Below are 16193 nucleotides of genomic sequence, written 5' to 3'. Positions count from 1 at the left end.
AAAAAGGAGGCATTTATTTTTTTAGTTTGAAATTTTACCTTATGGGTATAGCTGTAAATTTTTGTGAACCCTAGTGCAATTTCATATTAAATATACATATTGTCGGAATTTCATGTTCGATTATACACTAATATTGGTGGTATATCAGTAAATTGAGGTATACTCACAGCCAGAAATTGATCATTTACCTGTGCACGTTTACATTGAGAACTTTTTTAGCATCATGTGCACCGTCCACAAAAGACCCTTACACCCTCTCAGCATGCATAGAAAGGAAATATCTTACTCGTTGGACTAGTCAGTATTCACTACTGGTTACAAACGAAATATCTTAATCGTTGGACTAGTCAATATTCACTGCTGGTTACAAATGTAGATCTACTCTTCAGGATTTTATGCAACAACACCTGTAATTACAATAGTTATTTAAACAGGGTCTATCCATATAAATAATTACAATATTTTCAGGGGTATATGTGTAATTCTAACTTAAAAATGTATATACGCAAAAACACCCCTAAATTTTGTTCTTATTAACTTTAACTGAAACAATTACAAAAAAGACCAATCCAAGATGTCCCGCCAAAAGCTTGAAAAGAGCTCCAATGGTCATCGTCTCCGGCCACTCGCTGAGCACCATCCTCTCCGTCGCCGGTGACCTCCTTCTCGCCCAGATAGCCCATGCCCAGGCCCTCACCAATGGCCTCCTTTACTCCCACCCTCTCTTTGTCTCCAAGCTCATCACCACCTACTCCCGCCTCGGCGTTCCCTCCCTTGCCCACCTTGTCTTTGACTCCTCTCCCATCCATCTCCTCTCCTCCTCCTCTCTATGGAACTCCCTCCTCGCCGCCTACACCCGCAACTCCCTTTTTCTTCACCCTTTCCCCCTCTTCCGCCGCATGCGCCTCCACGCGCCGCCCGATGGTTTCACTCTCTCTATCCTCGCCAAGGCCTTTGCTGCCGTATCCGAATTGAGGACTGGCTCTTTGATCCATTCATTGATCATAAGGCTTGGTTTGGATTCTGATACTGTTGTTTTGAATTCTTTGATGGTTCTGTACTTCAAAAATCGGTGCTTTTTTTATGCTCGGAAAGTGTTTGATGAAATGCCTGTTCGGAGTGTTGCTTCTTGGAATGCGTTGATTTCGGAGTGTGTGAGCTGGGGGAATGCATTGGGGAATGAAGAGGTGTGGAAGCTTGTTAAGTTGATGCAAATTGATGGATTGAAGCCCGATGGCTTCACGGTTTCTGTGGTTCTTCCTCATTGTGGAAAATATCTTCGGGGGAGGGAGATTCATGGTTTTATTGTAAGGAGTGATTTGGATTCGGGTCCAGATTTTCATGTCAGGAGTTGTTTGATTGGTATGTACTCGAGAGTGGGAAGAGTGGATATTGGAAGACGGGTTTTTGATAGGATGACTGCCAAGAATGTTGTTGCTTGGACATCAATGATTGGGGGTTATGTGGAGAATGGGGTATTTGAGGAAGCTATTTTACTTTTCAGGAAAATGCTATTGAACAGGGGAATGGTTCCCAATAAGGTTACTTTGGTGAGTGTCCTTCCTGCAGTTGGATCTATTGCAAGTTTGATGGAAGGGAAGCAAATTCATGGTTTTTCTATCAGGACATTCTCAACCAGTGAAACTTCATTTAACAATGCTTTGATCGATATGTACTCAAAGTGTGGAAGCTTGGAGAGTGCAAGACGTGTCTTTGATGACATATCTTGGGATAAAGATCCGATCTCTTGGAGCTCAATGATTTCATGTTATGGGATTCATGGAAAAGGAGGAGAGGCTCTTGATTTGTTAGATGAGATGTGCAGATATGGCATCAAACTTGATCACATAACTAGCGTTGGAATTCTTTCAGCTTGTGTTAGGTCAGGTTTGGTCAATGAAGGTATCAAGATTTATGATTCAATTGTAACAAATCATGGAGTTTGTCCAACAATTGAAATCTGTTCTTGTGTTGTAAATATGTTAGGTCGGGCTGGGTTACTGAACCAAGCATTGGATTTTATTAGGTCAATGCCATTGGCACCCGGACCCGGTGTCTGGGGAGCTCTATTCGATGCTTCTGTAGTTCATAATAACTTTGAAATGCAAGATTTAGCTTTCAGGTTTTTGGTTCAGTTGGAACCTGAGAATGCTTCGAATTTTGTTTCTCTTTCAAATTTACATGCTAGTTCCGGCAGATGGGATTCCGTGGCAGAACTGAGGACAAGAATGAAAAAGAAGGGGATCAGAAAGATGCCGGGTTGTAGTTGGATCAATGTTAATGATGAAGTGCATTCCTTCTATGTTGCTGATAAGTCGCATAAGTACACTGATATAATTCACACAGTTTTGGATAGCCTCTTTTTGACAATGAAGGGAGAAACTGATGTTCCAGGGCTTGGTTGTATGAAATAAGGTTATATTGGTTGTTTTCCTGACAGAAATTTGATGTTTATCAAAGTAAGACCATGGCTAAGAGATGGTTTACACTTTATACTCTACCAGATAAAATGATAGATATATCACTCACAAAGATCCGTTTGAAAGATTGATAAGATGTAGGAGATCTTTTGCGCTGGTGTGTGTGCTTCCATCAAGGTATATGAACTTTATTCGTGCAAAACTTTCTATCTTATTAAATAAATGGAATAATTTGAAGGCCGTGAGCAGTAATTTTGCTGGCTCTTTCCTTGTTTTGGTGACAGGGTGTCTTAATTTATCTTTGAATTCTGCAGACAAGAAATGCCATCTTTGAGGAATGGGCAAATGTGGACCAGGTGTTCTTCTCATCTTTATTCTTTTCCAAGAGGAGATTTAGGTTCGTGCACTCTTTTGCGCATTTGTGTAATGCCTTTATCTTAAGAGGCTTTGGGTATTTGCATTTATTTCTGACTTAAAAGGCCTTCTTAATATGTGTGCCAAAGGAGTTTCTCAAATTTACATCTAATACATGTGAAGAACTTTATGATATTTTTGGGCTATTATATCTGGTTTGCACAAGTGGGTAAGATGTGATTTGACAAGGCCCGTGTATTAGAGTAGCAAATAGTCCTACATCAGTTAATTTGTTAATATAGATCTGAATATATAGGCATGGTCTCTCATCTCATCAACTTAAGCTTTTCTGGGTTGGATTGGGCCTAAATAATATATATGGTCTACACAATGCACAATGTTCTTTTCACACATATGTGAATTTTGAGATGCAATTGATGGTGAGCAAATAGTTCAACCTACATCGTAGGCCTGCCTCTTCAAAGTTTAACCTGGAATAACTGGTTTACAATTCAATCCCAATGCAACCTGCCTAAGTTCCAAGGGAAGTTTTATATAGAACTATAACTAGGGTTTGGAAGAGACATATAAACTAAGAATAGAATATTTCATATGGCGTGTGTGTGCATTCTGTTCAAATGGCTTAAACACAAACTCATTATCCAAGAACTTTTTCCATCCATGTTTCACATCTCTATGCCACATGTCTAAACCACATGCCAAGAGGATTGATTTGGACATTGATTAGGACTTCATATGTCTTTAAATCTGATTTGAAGTTGTCATGTTCAGAACTCAGATCAAATTCCTTGTCACTTGACATAGATGCTTGGTTCTTACTTCTTTTCTAATCAAACTTGCCTATAAAACTTCAACTTGTCTATCTGATTGACAGCTGCCAATACAATTAGTCATCCTGACATGACAATTTCATTCAGATTAGTTGCGATTGATGTGTGAAAATAAGGTACATCAGGAAGGTATGATGTACAATAAGATTCAATTACTGTTAGTTGTTGAATAGGTAATTGGACTTATTGCTCTACTTCTGTTTCTTATGCTTATAACAGTAAAATAAAGTTTCCTAATGAAAGGTCTTTCAATTGTTGAAATATATTTCTATTTTCCATTAAACACTTGTCTAGAAGATCATAGTTAACTCTAATCTTCAAAAGACTTCTCCCAAGTAAAAATTTAGTATGCCAATTATCCTGGTGATTGGTGAAACTATTACTTATTTTCTAAAATCAACCACCTTAAGCATGAGGGTGATGCCACCAAGGGATATAATGATTGTTGGAATGGACAAATTGACAATAAGGTTCTAACAACATCAAGCTGCCTGTTGTTATTCAAGGCCTATAAATATATCACATGGGTGTGACACTGAAATATTACTGGGAAGAGAAGAACTACTCTACCATTTATTCGTAAACCTCATGTCAATTGTCTGGGCCCCCATTGGTATGGATATGTGAAAGTAGTTGTCACCATTCAAGTCTCATGACCATAATTGTTAGATGCTTCGTGGCTAATCCAGTTCAACAAGTTTTTTAACATTGGAGATATCCGAAGTCTGGTAATTCGGGTCTCCTTACCCATTTTACATTCTCTGCCCTGCTGGATTGGATTAAAAAACGGATTGCTTTTTGGTCTTTGTTCTCATCTAATGATGGTGGTCCTCCCATATCGTGCCAGTCCTAGTTGTAGAATCCCCAGTGAGGCTTTAAGTCACTTTCTTTCACAATCTCAACCGCGTGCTTGTCTTATTACACATGATGAGGTGGGGAGGATTAAGTCACTCTCATCCTGCTAAGATGATTGCCAATCAATTTTGGATTGAAATTTCAATGTCAATGAAATGAACATATTGTTGATTGTTTTTGTTTTTGGGAATCTACAAGAGTCAAATACCTATTTTCTTATCATTTTGCATGTAACCTTCCGATCTTGAATGAAGGCCTTTCCCACTCTTCCTACCAACTGAAAATCTGAAAATGAGGCTTGGTTTACAATTAATATTGTGCTTGATTTTTTATTCCATAGAATAGTTAAATGTAGGTGATTTTGACAATTGAATCCTGAGGGGATGTCTGGTTGGGGTTAAACCTCAATCCCTGACATCCGAACATAATATAACTTTTTCATATGATTTAATTATTTAATTAAATTTATTTAATAATTATATTTTTTTTAAAAATATATTAATATTAATAAAAAAGTATTATTATTTAGAAAAGTAAATTTTTTATCTTAAATATTTAATTTTAATCAGCATTAATTAAATCAAAGTTTGATCAGTTCTGATAAAATTTCTCCCGCCAACTTAATATTTCAAAAGATTCTCTAATTCTCGCACTTTTTAATCCCCCAACCAAACACCTCCTGAAGAAAACTTGTAAGAAATGCATGTCCTGGCTTCTATAAGGCTTTCATTGATATGGTGACGTATCTAAGTTTTTCATATCTAAAACTTTCTTGTATTGAAGAAAGTGCCTTGGCAAACCAATCTGATTACTACTGTTGCTCATGTAATTCTTCCCTCTGCTTATTAAACTCCAATTATTATCTTCTCCTTTGACTGTGGCTTTCCTCATTCCTCCAACAATGTGGCTATTTAATTTCACCATATAAATCCCACTTGTTACCTGGACCCCTGATCATTACCAAAGTTTTGACTTTTAACCTTTATATTCTTGTCAAAATAACTGGATTAGCTTTAAATTCTTATTAGGTCTACATTAGATTTTTTTTTCCATATCATGGTTTGTTGTCTTTATTATTCCTACTAGTATTTCATTTTTCATCTGTAGTTCCTGTCAATTGCTCCTGCCTGAAATCTCCACCCAACTTTTCATTTTAGAAATTACATTTCATTTCTTCAGCTGATGCTTCATTAATACTATAAATTGGCCTTGTTTTCATTACTTTAGAATGAGAACTGTTGACTATCTTGAAGCACTTTAAGGCTGTTTTAAAGAGTTACTGATGATATATTTTTATCTTTTGATTTAACAACAGTTGTTCTATATGCAATATTTGAAGTGCCTCTTGACTTTGGATAATGATGGTACAATGGCATAATTGCTAAATTGTCTGATTTTGCTCATACTACTTCTTCTTATCCCGCTTCTTCTCGCACCTTTCCTTTTATTTTCATGTTAGACTTCTTCACATCTCAAGTTTTGTTTGCCCCCTTGTCGACAGGACCTGTGCAATTGAAAGTGTTGCTACATAATCAGCCCTTTGTGAATCTTCCAAAAGACGAGAAACTATATGGCTAATGCAGCTATCAATTCCTTTTTGAAGGTTGGTTCCCAACAAGCAGAACTCCACTTTTGACGAGACACTCCTGCCTGTTCTATGTTACAGAAAATTGCCGGGCAACTTCCTCAACACTCACTTACAGATAAGACATTACCTAGGATGTTTCATACAACCACGCAAATTGTGTCTCAAAATTTTTAGCACGATGTCCAAAAAAGCAAATAGCGACTCTTACTTGCATGACAGTGTGCTCAGAGCATTCAACTTGTGGGCACTGTGATCATTTCACTAGCTCATGCATGCTCAATTGTTTGGCAGAGCACTATCTCTGTAGCCATTGAATGGCTGGCAACCTTACAGCACGCTGCTGCTGTTCAGACCAGGTTATCTTTCCAAGAACAGATCTCTGTAACCATTGAATGGTTGTTATTCTTCCAACACCATGCAGACCAAATGCTGGTATTTCTCCTAGTCCTGATGTAGATCCTTTGTGAACATAATTTCTCATAACTTGTTGTAAAACTCCGTGTTTTCTTCTGCACATGCTGTTTTATCTGTTCGGTTTCAAAGCTGTTGGCTAATTATGCATTTCATTTAGTTACTACTTACGTTTACTAAATAACAGTTCCATAACACAGAACTAAAACTCCTTTTTTTTTTGAGGGAAAGAGCTCAGGGAGCTAATTTATTGAAAAAAAGGATAAACCACAGAGTTAAGGAATACAAAAGCTATAGAAAAATCAAAACAAAGAGACAGACGAACAAAAACTCCGAAGACAAAACATACAGTTAATCAAAAGAAAAGCCAGCATCCATGAAGATCTTCATGATCCAGCGCGGGAGATCACGACCGGTTAAGAAGAGGTTGAGGCTTTGAGAGGTAGCACCAGAGACTGCAAGAGCCACAGAGGGATTATTCCAGCACCTTGGAATCTCAAGGATAGAGGGATTCAAAGCAAGCCTAAGAAGGTTGTTGAGCCTGGAGATAGCATCAGAGAAACGCCAAGTGGATGGATTGCTGCTGCTGTGAAGTAATTGGGCAATGATCCAATGGCAGTGAAGCAGGTGACTGATGTTCAGGTGTCTATCCACGGCGGTGGAGAGGACAGTATCCAAAGCAAAGATTGCAGATTCAAGGAAAGATTCAGCGCTGAAAGACCGGTTTCCTGCACAAATGACAGCATGAGTAGAGGTTGAAAAGAAGAAACCAAGGTGACCAACCATATTGGCACAATTCCAGCTAAAATCAAAAAAGAGGAAGAGGCCATCAGCCAAAGTGAAGTTGTTGAGGAGAAGCCGTCTGCCACTGAGGGGTGCGTTTTCCTGTAGAAATTCCTGCACATGGGCAATAGCCTTGCGAACCAGAAGAGGGTAATTGGGTCTGGTATGGATGAAGATAGCATCACACCTGGCTTTCCATAGAAACCAGATAGTGGCAGCAATAATAGAAATGGAATACAAAGAGAGGTTAAAATCTGTAATCCAAGCTCCTGAAGAAAAACAGTCAGGAAAAGATAAGTTTATGTTTAAAGTGAAACTCAAAATAGTCCATACCTGATGGGCTTTACAACAACCCTGAAAAAGATGATCAGCAGATTCAAGCTCAAGGTTGCATAAGATACAAAGGGTTCTGGGGCCAAGGTTGATACTATGGAGGTAATCAGTGGTAGAAACTCTACCATGGAGCAAAAGCCAAATGAAGTGCTTAGCTCGTGGAGCTACATGGAGACGCCAGACTTTAGACCAACCAGCCCAGTTCTCAGTATAATGATCATTACAGTTAAGATGATGATATACAGCAGTAGAGATTTTCAAATTTGAGGAGTTAGGAAGCCAAACCCAAATGTTGTTGCAGGAGTAGTCAATATCCCTGAGATTAGAAGCCATGGAGGAAAAATTATCTCCGAAGAGGAGTCTGAGGAGATAGTTATCCCATTGCCCATTAACAGTTAACTCAGACAAAGTAATAACGTTAAGATCAGCTGAGACATTCAAAAAGGTTGGTTTGAAGGCAATGGGAATATCAAAAATCCAAGGATCAAAAAGAAAGGAGGTCTGCATTGGATTAAGGGATTTGATCCAAAGGTTGGGCTTTAGAATACCTGCAGTTTTACAAATACTTCTAAAAACCCAAGAACACCTGGGAGGGATTTGATCATTCCAGAAATTAATGCAACCATACTTGTGACGAGCAATGGAGACCCAGAAAACATTATCCGCATTAAGGTAGGAGAACACATTCTTGGCCATAAGAGAATGTTTAACATGTGCAAGGTTTCGAAAGCCAAGGCCCCCCTCAGACTTGTGATCAGTGAGATAACACCAGGCAACAGCATGGATGCCCTTTCCATTGCCCCCTTTAAACCAAAAGAAATCCCTGACAATTTTTGAAATTTCCTGAAGAACAGAATCAGGAATGGGATAAGCTGAGAGGTAGTAAGTCGGGATTGAAAGAATGGAGGAATTAATAAGAACTGACTTGGCCGCAGCAGAGAGCTGAAGAGTTTTCCATCTGGTACACAAGCCACGGATCTTATCCACCATAGGTTTGAAGGAAAGGGCACAAATCTTATTAGGAGAAATCAAAATACCCAGATAAGTAAGTGGAAATGATGTATGAGGGATTTTCAGAATGGAACATATGCTGTTTATAACTCTACGATTGAACCAGGTTGGAAAGAAAATTTGTGATTTAGTGTGATTGGAGCATTGGCCAGTGAGGCGGGAGTAAATTGAGAGGCAGAGATTAATGTTGCGAGCAGCATATCGAGTGGCTTTAGTAATCAGGATAAGGTCATCGGCAAACATGAGATGGTTGAAATTCAAACGAAGGTTGCAATCATAGCCCGGAATCATGTTATTTCTGAGAGAAAAATTCATCAAAGAAGAAAGGTTCTGGGCAACCAGAATAAATAAATAGGAAGAAACGGGATCGCCTTGGCGGACTCCTCTGGACGAGGAAAACCAAGGAGAGGGAATTCCGTTAACCAAAATGGAGAAAGAACTAGAGTGAAGGCAAGCACTGATCCAGGAGACCCACTTGTCAGGGAAATTCATTTTAGTTAAGGTTGCAAGAATTGCACTCCAGCTAAGCGAATCATAGGCTTTTTCGATATCAAGTTTAATAAGCATCCTAGGAGGGCCGAGGCGATCGAATTCAAGGGAATGGACAACCTCTTGCACTGCTAAGATATTATCAAAGGCACCCCTATCCGAGATAAACCCTGCTTGCTCTCGACCCACGAGAGTAGGGAGAACAGGCTTGAGTCTATTAGCAATTATTTTGGAAATGATTTTATAGCAAACGTTACACAGGGATATGGGTCTAAAATCGGAGACCGAACAGGGGTTAGCTTTCTTAGGAATAAGAGTGACAAACGTTCTACCCCAGGAAACAGGAAGATGGGACTTAGAGAAAAAATATTGGATAGCAGAAACCAGAGAATCCCCAAGATCGTTCCAATAAAAACGATAAAATTCCACATTAAAACCATCGGGTCCGGGAGACTTACCTGAGGGCAGATCAAGGAGAGCAGAATATATTTCATCCTTGGAAACATCACGAATGAGATGGTGACCTACTTCAGTAGAAATGCTAGGAAGATCAGAAGGTAGAGCTTCAAGTATATTATTAAAATTGTTAGCTTCAGAATTAGACCACAGATTTCTGTAAAAGTTCATAAAAGCCTGTTCAATCCCCGAACGGTCGGAATAGATATTACCCATAGCATCGGAGATCTGAGAGATGTAGTTGTGATGATTACGGATGCGGGCTGAGTTATGGAAGAAACTAGTGTTTTTGTCCCCATCCCTCACCCAAAGGAGCCGAGCACGCTGAGCCCATTTGATTGACAGTTGACGTTGGAGAGCAGCAAGCTTTACATATAAATCAGATAATAGATTCTGATTAACAGGGGAAGAATCCCGCATTTCGAAATTTTTGATATCCACTTCAGTTTGAGCAAGGGCTTTTTCAACCGAATTAAGACCAGACAACTTCCAAACAGAAAGCTGAGACCTGGTACGAGAAAGTAAATGCGAAAAAGCGTGGAGGGGATTACCATGCACTGGAGACCTAAGCGCTCAAGAATAACATGAATGACAGCAAGTATAATCGAGCGTAAATTTTTCAAACCGAAACTGGTACCGAGAACGAAGGTCATTGGCAAAAATCGAAAGAAGAAGGGGAGAATGATCAGAAAAACTACGAGAAAGATGTTTAAAGGAGTAATTTTTAAAAAGAGAAATCCAATCTACGTTCACAAGGCAACGATCTAAGCGGGCCCAACGACGGGCAGATCCGCGTTGATTATTACACCAAGTGAAAGGAGAACCAGAGGAATTTAAATCGAAAAGGTTATTAGAATCGATAAAATCCTGAAAAAACAAAGCTTTGCGAGAATAATAGTGAAAGCGGCCTCCCTTATGCTCATTCGGAGAAAGAATAGAGTTAAAGTCCCCGATAATGAGCCACGGGAGGCGGAGAGAGGAAATTTTTGAGAGTTCGTGCCAGACCGAGCATTGAGAGGGAAAACGGGAAGAATTATAGACCACAGAAATGATGGTGTTTTTAAAATAACTCGAGGTAATCACAAGATGAAGAACCCTGCGGGAGAAGGCGATAGGGGTTACCTGACCGATACCTTTTTTCCAGCAAACAAAGATGCCACCGGAGAGACCATCAGCGAGGATGGCGGCCCAATCCCAAGATTTGCAGAGTTTGGAACAGAACTTACTGATACGACTTGAGTTTGCTCTAGTCTCAACCAGGCAAAAGATGGAAAGCTTTTCCTGACGAATGAGGCGGAAAAAACGGGCAAGGGTATCTCTGGAGGAGAGGCCCCTGCAATTCCAGCAGCATAATTTTTTAGGAATCATAAAGACAAGTTAGGAAAGAAAGGAACGAGTACTCCCTGCAAAAACAGCAGACTGAGAGGATCATGAAAGACTGGGTTCACCCTTCTCAATTCTTCCCTTCTTTTGGGTATCCATAGGTAGGAGGGAGCCTTTGCGGACAAGTGCTTCGCGACGGGCTTCAGAACAGTACTGGTCAAGTGTCATGAGATCATCAGGTTCCTCTCCGTCGGACATTTGATCATCAGAGTCATCAGAGTCACAATCCTCTTGGTCACTGCCTTCATCCATTGAGCCGTCCACCAGAGACTCATTGTCAAGAACAGCGTTAACTTGGTTAACCAAGAGAGAATGATCCTGATTAGGATTTCCAGAGGTATGAGGGAAAGGAGTAGTGAGAGAGGTCAAGAGGACAGGGGGAGGAGATCTGGATCGTTGAACCAACGGAACATTTCCATTGGGAAGCAGGAGAGGTGAGGGGTTGAGTGTTGGATGTAAGTCGGATGGGAGAGGAGATGTGACAGGAGGTAGATGGTTGGCAGCTGGGGTGGGATCCCTAGCAACAAAGGGATGGCGCTGAGCAGAGTCCCGAGGGACTCTGTCAGGGCTCAGTGCAGGGTCCCGAGGAGTAATAGTCAGGTCTGCAGAGGGAACAGAAGGATCAACTGGGTCACAGGTAGGGTTGGGAGCAGTCTCATCCAAGCATGGGGAGTTGTGAAAGTTAGCGTGGGAAACAAGTGGCCGACCACTGGCACCCCCGCGCAAGCCGCCACATGTACGGTGAATAGTAGAGCCTCGGTCCGAACGGTTCTCGTTCCACGGAACGGCTGCCGAGCCCGGAGCCGCAGACGGGGTGCGAACACCGCCGCCGCGAGAACGGGGAAGGCCACGCCGGCGAGAAACGAGCAGCCACGGACCGTAATCCGAATTCAGAGCGCTATTCATGGGGTCAGTCGTGTCATCGGTAGCGGGTGTCAAGCTAGGGAGATTCTCAGCACTTGTGTCGACACTAGCAACCATCGGAGGCTGTCCAGGCCTGACCGCCGACTCTCGTGATTCACGAAAGGGTGGAGAGGCCTTGACGCTCCCGGTTGCAGAGGATCGAGTACAAGAGCTAGAACCGTGCCCTACCATCCCACAGGAGTAACAGAAGGTAGGAAGCCGTTCATAAAGGACAACCACAAAGACCCGGTGAAACTCGTCGCCAAGCCAGAAGCCTTTCTTCAGAGGTTTAGAGAGATCGAGTTCAATGCAAACCCTTGCATACTTGGTGCGTGTCATGGATGCAGTAAGATCATCAATTTTTAAGAGATTACCCAGATGGCCAGTGATGGTTTCCAAAGTATCACCACTCCAAAATTCAGTGGGGAGGTTATGGAGCTGGACCCAGATCGCAGCGGTTGTAAGTTTAGTGAAAGCTGGTTCAAAAAATGGACGCCAAGGGGATAGTTGAAGGATGATGCCGTTGATGGTCCATGGACCGTCAGCGAGAAGCCGCTCGAGACAAGACTGTGAGGGGCACCGGATGAGTAAGAATCCATTGGGGAGGTCTGAAATCGAGATATCACCGATATTCTCCCATTTCTTTAACAGGATGGTCTTCGTTTGCTCGAATAACGGAGGTTTCCCGAAGAATTTGCCGAAAAGGGAGTGCTGAAAACGCAAACGAGCTCTGTTTAAGGTATCATTATCGACTTTGACGAAATCGGAAGTGGTTTCCTTAAGCTTGTTAAGCACCAGTGGGTTATGGAGAGGCGACGAGACCTGGGTCGACGTAGCTTTAGAGGCAATTTGAGCCCAAGTCGGGGGAGAGGAATCATGGATGGGGGGAGGGGGATCATTCCCCCCGCTTGCCATGGCAAGAGGGGAGGGGCAGGAGAACAGTAGAAAGGGAAGCTTTGGAATGGGAGTGAGAGTTTTTCCTCAGTCAAGCTTTAGAACTAAAACTCCTTTGACTTAACCCGAGGAAGTTCTATGTAAATCTAACAGACTTTAAGGAAGTCTTTGTAATTGATTTGTATGATTAAGCATAATCTTTGTGATGGTCTTCTTCCTAAGTTCATTATGCATTTACCACTGTTAATGATAACTTACTCCGGTGAATATCTTGTACCCAGAAAGCGAAACACAGACCTTGTTTCATTCTAGTGGTGGCAATTCATGTTGATGTATTACATAAATTGCTTGACTTCAATGGACCATGATTTTCCCAATTGTGCGGGTGACATGACATGCATAACACCTTAATAAACCAATCTTGTCAAACTCTTATTCTTCAGCCCTTGGCAAATCGAGATTAATCAAATAAATCTGTTCAATTATAAATGGCATGGATTTAAATTCCTTTAACTGAACATGTTTAGATCTATCATATCAAGGTCATGTTAACATATCATGTCATGGATTGTCAACAAAACATTATCGTAGTCAAACTCATGACAAATTTGCTGATCCTGATTATACTTGCGAAGTTTCTTACTGTTTTAATGATCAAAGAACAGTCCTCGACTCATATTGACTGTAGTGTTTTTTCTGCCAATAATGGTCCTTTTCAGATTACAATCCTCAAATCCTCCGTATCTTCCAAGCAGAGCAGTTCCTTAACTCGTTTCATTGGAATTTAGTGCAGCGCTATCTTATGCATTAATTTGCATCTCATCATAGACTTCTTTTCTGTCAATTTCGTTGGCAATGAAGAGCGGGAGAGGGCAAGGCTCCACAGAGAAAAGAATAAGCAAAGAAGGTAGTAGGAACTAACACTATCTGAATAGACATATTATTTGGAGGAATTTGGTGGCCCTATGGATAAGATCTTTTGGTTATGATAACTAGTAGTGGTCTTAAACTTGCCAAGTTTTGAAGACATTCCCTATAGATACTTAGGATCAAACAATAGTTACTCTAGAATAGAAACTCTCAATGTCAGTATTTCACATCTTAAGTGATTAAATGGTACCTAAAAAGTTTCAGGCATTAAATCATTCATCCATTTGCACCGAATGTACGTTTGTAGGGTAGTACGGAATGGGTGAATGAGAGTGGTGGGCACTGGCCACACCATGTGAGCCCTGGCCCTTCAGGTTGCATGTGGTGCTGCAGTTATGCATGAGCGTCTGAGCCCCACACGCGTTGCACATCGGCTGGAAAAACAAAACCCTTATAGCAGTAACATTTCTGAAACTTGATGTTCTACCTTCTGTATGATAAGTAGTTGAATTTTGCTTTAAAATGCATCAATTTGAAAGTATCCTTAAATGCTAAGAATCTGGTCCACCATATCAGTTATTCTATGCTCTTGTGGATTCTTTTTTTGCTTCAACTTTTCATATAATTTTTCATGGGAAGTTTGGTTACTGTCAAGAGTTTATGATTTGTAGGCCAGTGTCATGTGGTTGTCCCTTTTCTGCAAATTGCTCTAAAGGATCTGAACTCTGTTGTGCTTTATCTCCTTTCTTCAGAAATAATTCATATACGTTGCGGTATATTTTTAACTTAACATGAAACAAACATTTGATTAAGTTACAGGGAAAAAGAATGGGAACTCTTCTTTCAATTAGATTAGTGCTTGTACAAAGCTCACCAAGTGAAACAGAAATGGAAAAAAGCCTCATCTTCTTCAATTAACCCCTGTACATAATGCCCATCACTAGTTCAAAACTTGGGCTCTATTGAGAGAGGGCTCTGCTTCCTTTTTTTCTCTTTTTCTTTCGATTTTTTGTTGTTTTACATTGTTATAATAAAAAACAGTCAGTCTCACTCAAAACTAAACTGCAGATAAGATCATCAGAACTGGGAGTAAGATCTTCTGTGGCATGCAATGAACTGCTTTGCTGGCTTGGTTTCCTCTTTCCAAATCCTGCCGATGTCTTTAGCTGCTCTAACTGCATCAACTGAAGCACCAGCAAGTCCTCTTCTTGTGAATCCAACTGCATAGAGCCCTGAGTTTCCCTTCCATCCATTTGGGAAAGCACTCTTTGGAAATCCATCTTTTCCGAAGAACTCACTTCCCTGAAAACAAACCCATGCACAAGTTCAGCAAAAGAGGAAACAGACGAGTGTTATTTTTTAATGAAAACTGAAGTTATGAAACTGAAACTCACCTGAAGCCATGAAGGGACATTGCTTCGATATCCTGTAGCGAGAATGACTGCATCGACATCAATGACTCGGCCATCAATGAACTCTGCTTTCCCTTGTGAGAATTTCTTGATTTGAGGAACAACTTGAATGTCACCAGATCTGATCTTCTCCAGTGCACCAATGTCCAACACTGGAGTCTTCCCCTTTGTGTTCTTGAGCTCCAGAGGACCAGTCACTGGCCTTTTCAGCCCATACTTGTTCATGCTTCCAAGCACCAGCCATGAGAGCAAGAGCAAGATCTTATCCACCAACCATACAGGCATCCATTTCATCAGAAGCATTGCCATCTCAAATATGGATTTTCCCATCACTTCTCTTGGCAAAACATGCACCTGTGAATCAAGAATAAGAATTCTCGTTAGCTCAAAGTTGGAAAAATTTGTTTTGTTTTGGCTGAAATTTGGAAGTAGAAGTTGGTTCAGTGATGCTCACCGATTCGCGAACAACCATGGATGGGAAGGCATTGTGATCACAGAGGTCAAGGCAGACTTCCATGCCGGAGTTTCCACAGCCGACGACAAGCACCTTCTTGCCTTTGTAGGCTTCGCCGGATTTGTAGTTGCTGACATGCGTGACTGGCCTGTCAAGCTCCTTCAATCCCTGTATGTCAGGGATGACTTCCTCTGCATTTTCCCCTGTGGCTGCCACCACCCACCGACAAATATACTCAACTTCACCGGCAGTCCTCACACGCCACAAGCCACAAGTCTCATCATACCTTGCAGATTGTACTGTTTCATTGAATCTAGGAGTGATTTCAAAGCGTTTGGCATAGGTCTCTAAGTATTCAATAAATTGCTTCTTCGTGGGGTACTCAGGGTAGTCATCGGGGAAAGCAAGGCCGGGGAGCTGGCAGAATTGCTTAGGCAAGTGGAGCTTCAGCCGGTCATAGGTACGCTTTTGCCAGAGTGAAGCAATGCAATCTGACCGCTCGAGGATGACGCAAGGAACACCTTGCTCCTTCAGGGAGGCTGCAATAGCCAAGCCTGATGGTCCTGCGCCAACAATGACCGGGCCGTTCACCCACACACATCGCCGTGATAGAAAATCATCATGCTCTGTCATTCGGGCCATCTTCGCACACTTGTGGGAGTTTGTTTTGAATGGATAGTTAGTTTGTGATTGGAGAGGATGGTGTGAATGTTTCCAATGAGTTCT

The 16193-nt window shown here is 41.2% G+C and overlaps 2 protein-coding genes across 4 annotated transcripts; one reads left to right on the top strand and one right to left on the bottom strand.

Moving 5' to 3' along the window:
* The first annotated feature begins 574 nt into the window (after nt 1-574).
* Nucleotides 575-14755, top strand: LOC120277176 (pentatricopeptide repeat-containing protein At3g57430, chloroplastic-like). Of its 3 annotated transcripts, XM_039283927.1 has the most exons (6): nt 575-2597; nt 2735-2776; nt 5982-6500; nt 13451-13638; nt 13909-14060; nt 14670-14726. In XM_039283927.1, the coding sequence occupies exon 1, from the start codon at nt 606-608 to the stop codon at nt 2412-2414; it is 1809 nt and encodes a 602-aa protein (XP_039139861.1). In that variant the 5' UTR covers nt 575-605; the 3' UTR covers nt 2415-2597; nt 2735-2776; nt 5982-6500; nt 13451-13638; nt 13909-14060; nt 14670-14726. The 3 variants fall into 3 exon arrangements, with proteins under 3 accessions (XP_039139861.1, XP_039139876.1, XP_039139868.1); XM_039283942.1 differs by lacking the exon at nt 13909-14060 and having other exon boundaries at nt 2735-2817; nt 14670-14755; XM_039283934.1 differs by lacking the exon at nt 13909-14060 and having other exon boundaries at nt 2705-2817; nt 14670-14755.
* On the bottom strand, nt 14408-16193 carry LOC120277191 (probable indole-3-pyruvate monooxygenase YUCCA9). Its single transcript, XM_039283953.1, has 3 exons — nt 15468-16193; nt 14996-15367; nt 14408-14903 (listed from the first exon to the last, which is right to left on the bottom strand). Exons 1-3 carry the CDS (start codon nt 16107-16109, stop codon nt 14679-14681), a joined length of 1239 nt encoding a protein of 412 aa, XP_039139887.1. The 5' UTR covers nt 16110-16193; the 3' UTR covers nt 14408-14678.

This window comes from Dioscorea cayenensis, chromosome 2 (genome assembly GCF_009730915.1).
Source record: "Dioscorea cayenensis subsp. rotundata cultivar TDr96_F1 chromosome 2, TDr96_F1_v2_PseudoChromosome.rev07_lg8_w22 25.fasta, whole genome shotgun sequence".
Lineage (NCBI taxonomy): Eukaryota > Viridiplantae > Streptophyta > Magnoliopsida > Dioscoreales > Dioscoreaceae > Dioscorea > Dioscorea cayenensis.
The sequence above is the reverse complement of the archived record's forward strand: the minus strand, read 5'-3'. Positions and strand labels throughout refer to the sequence as shown.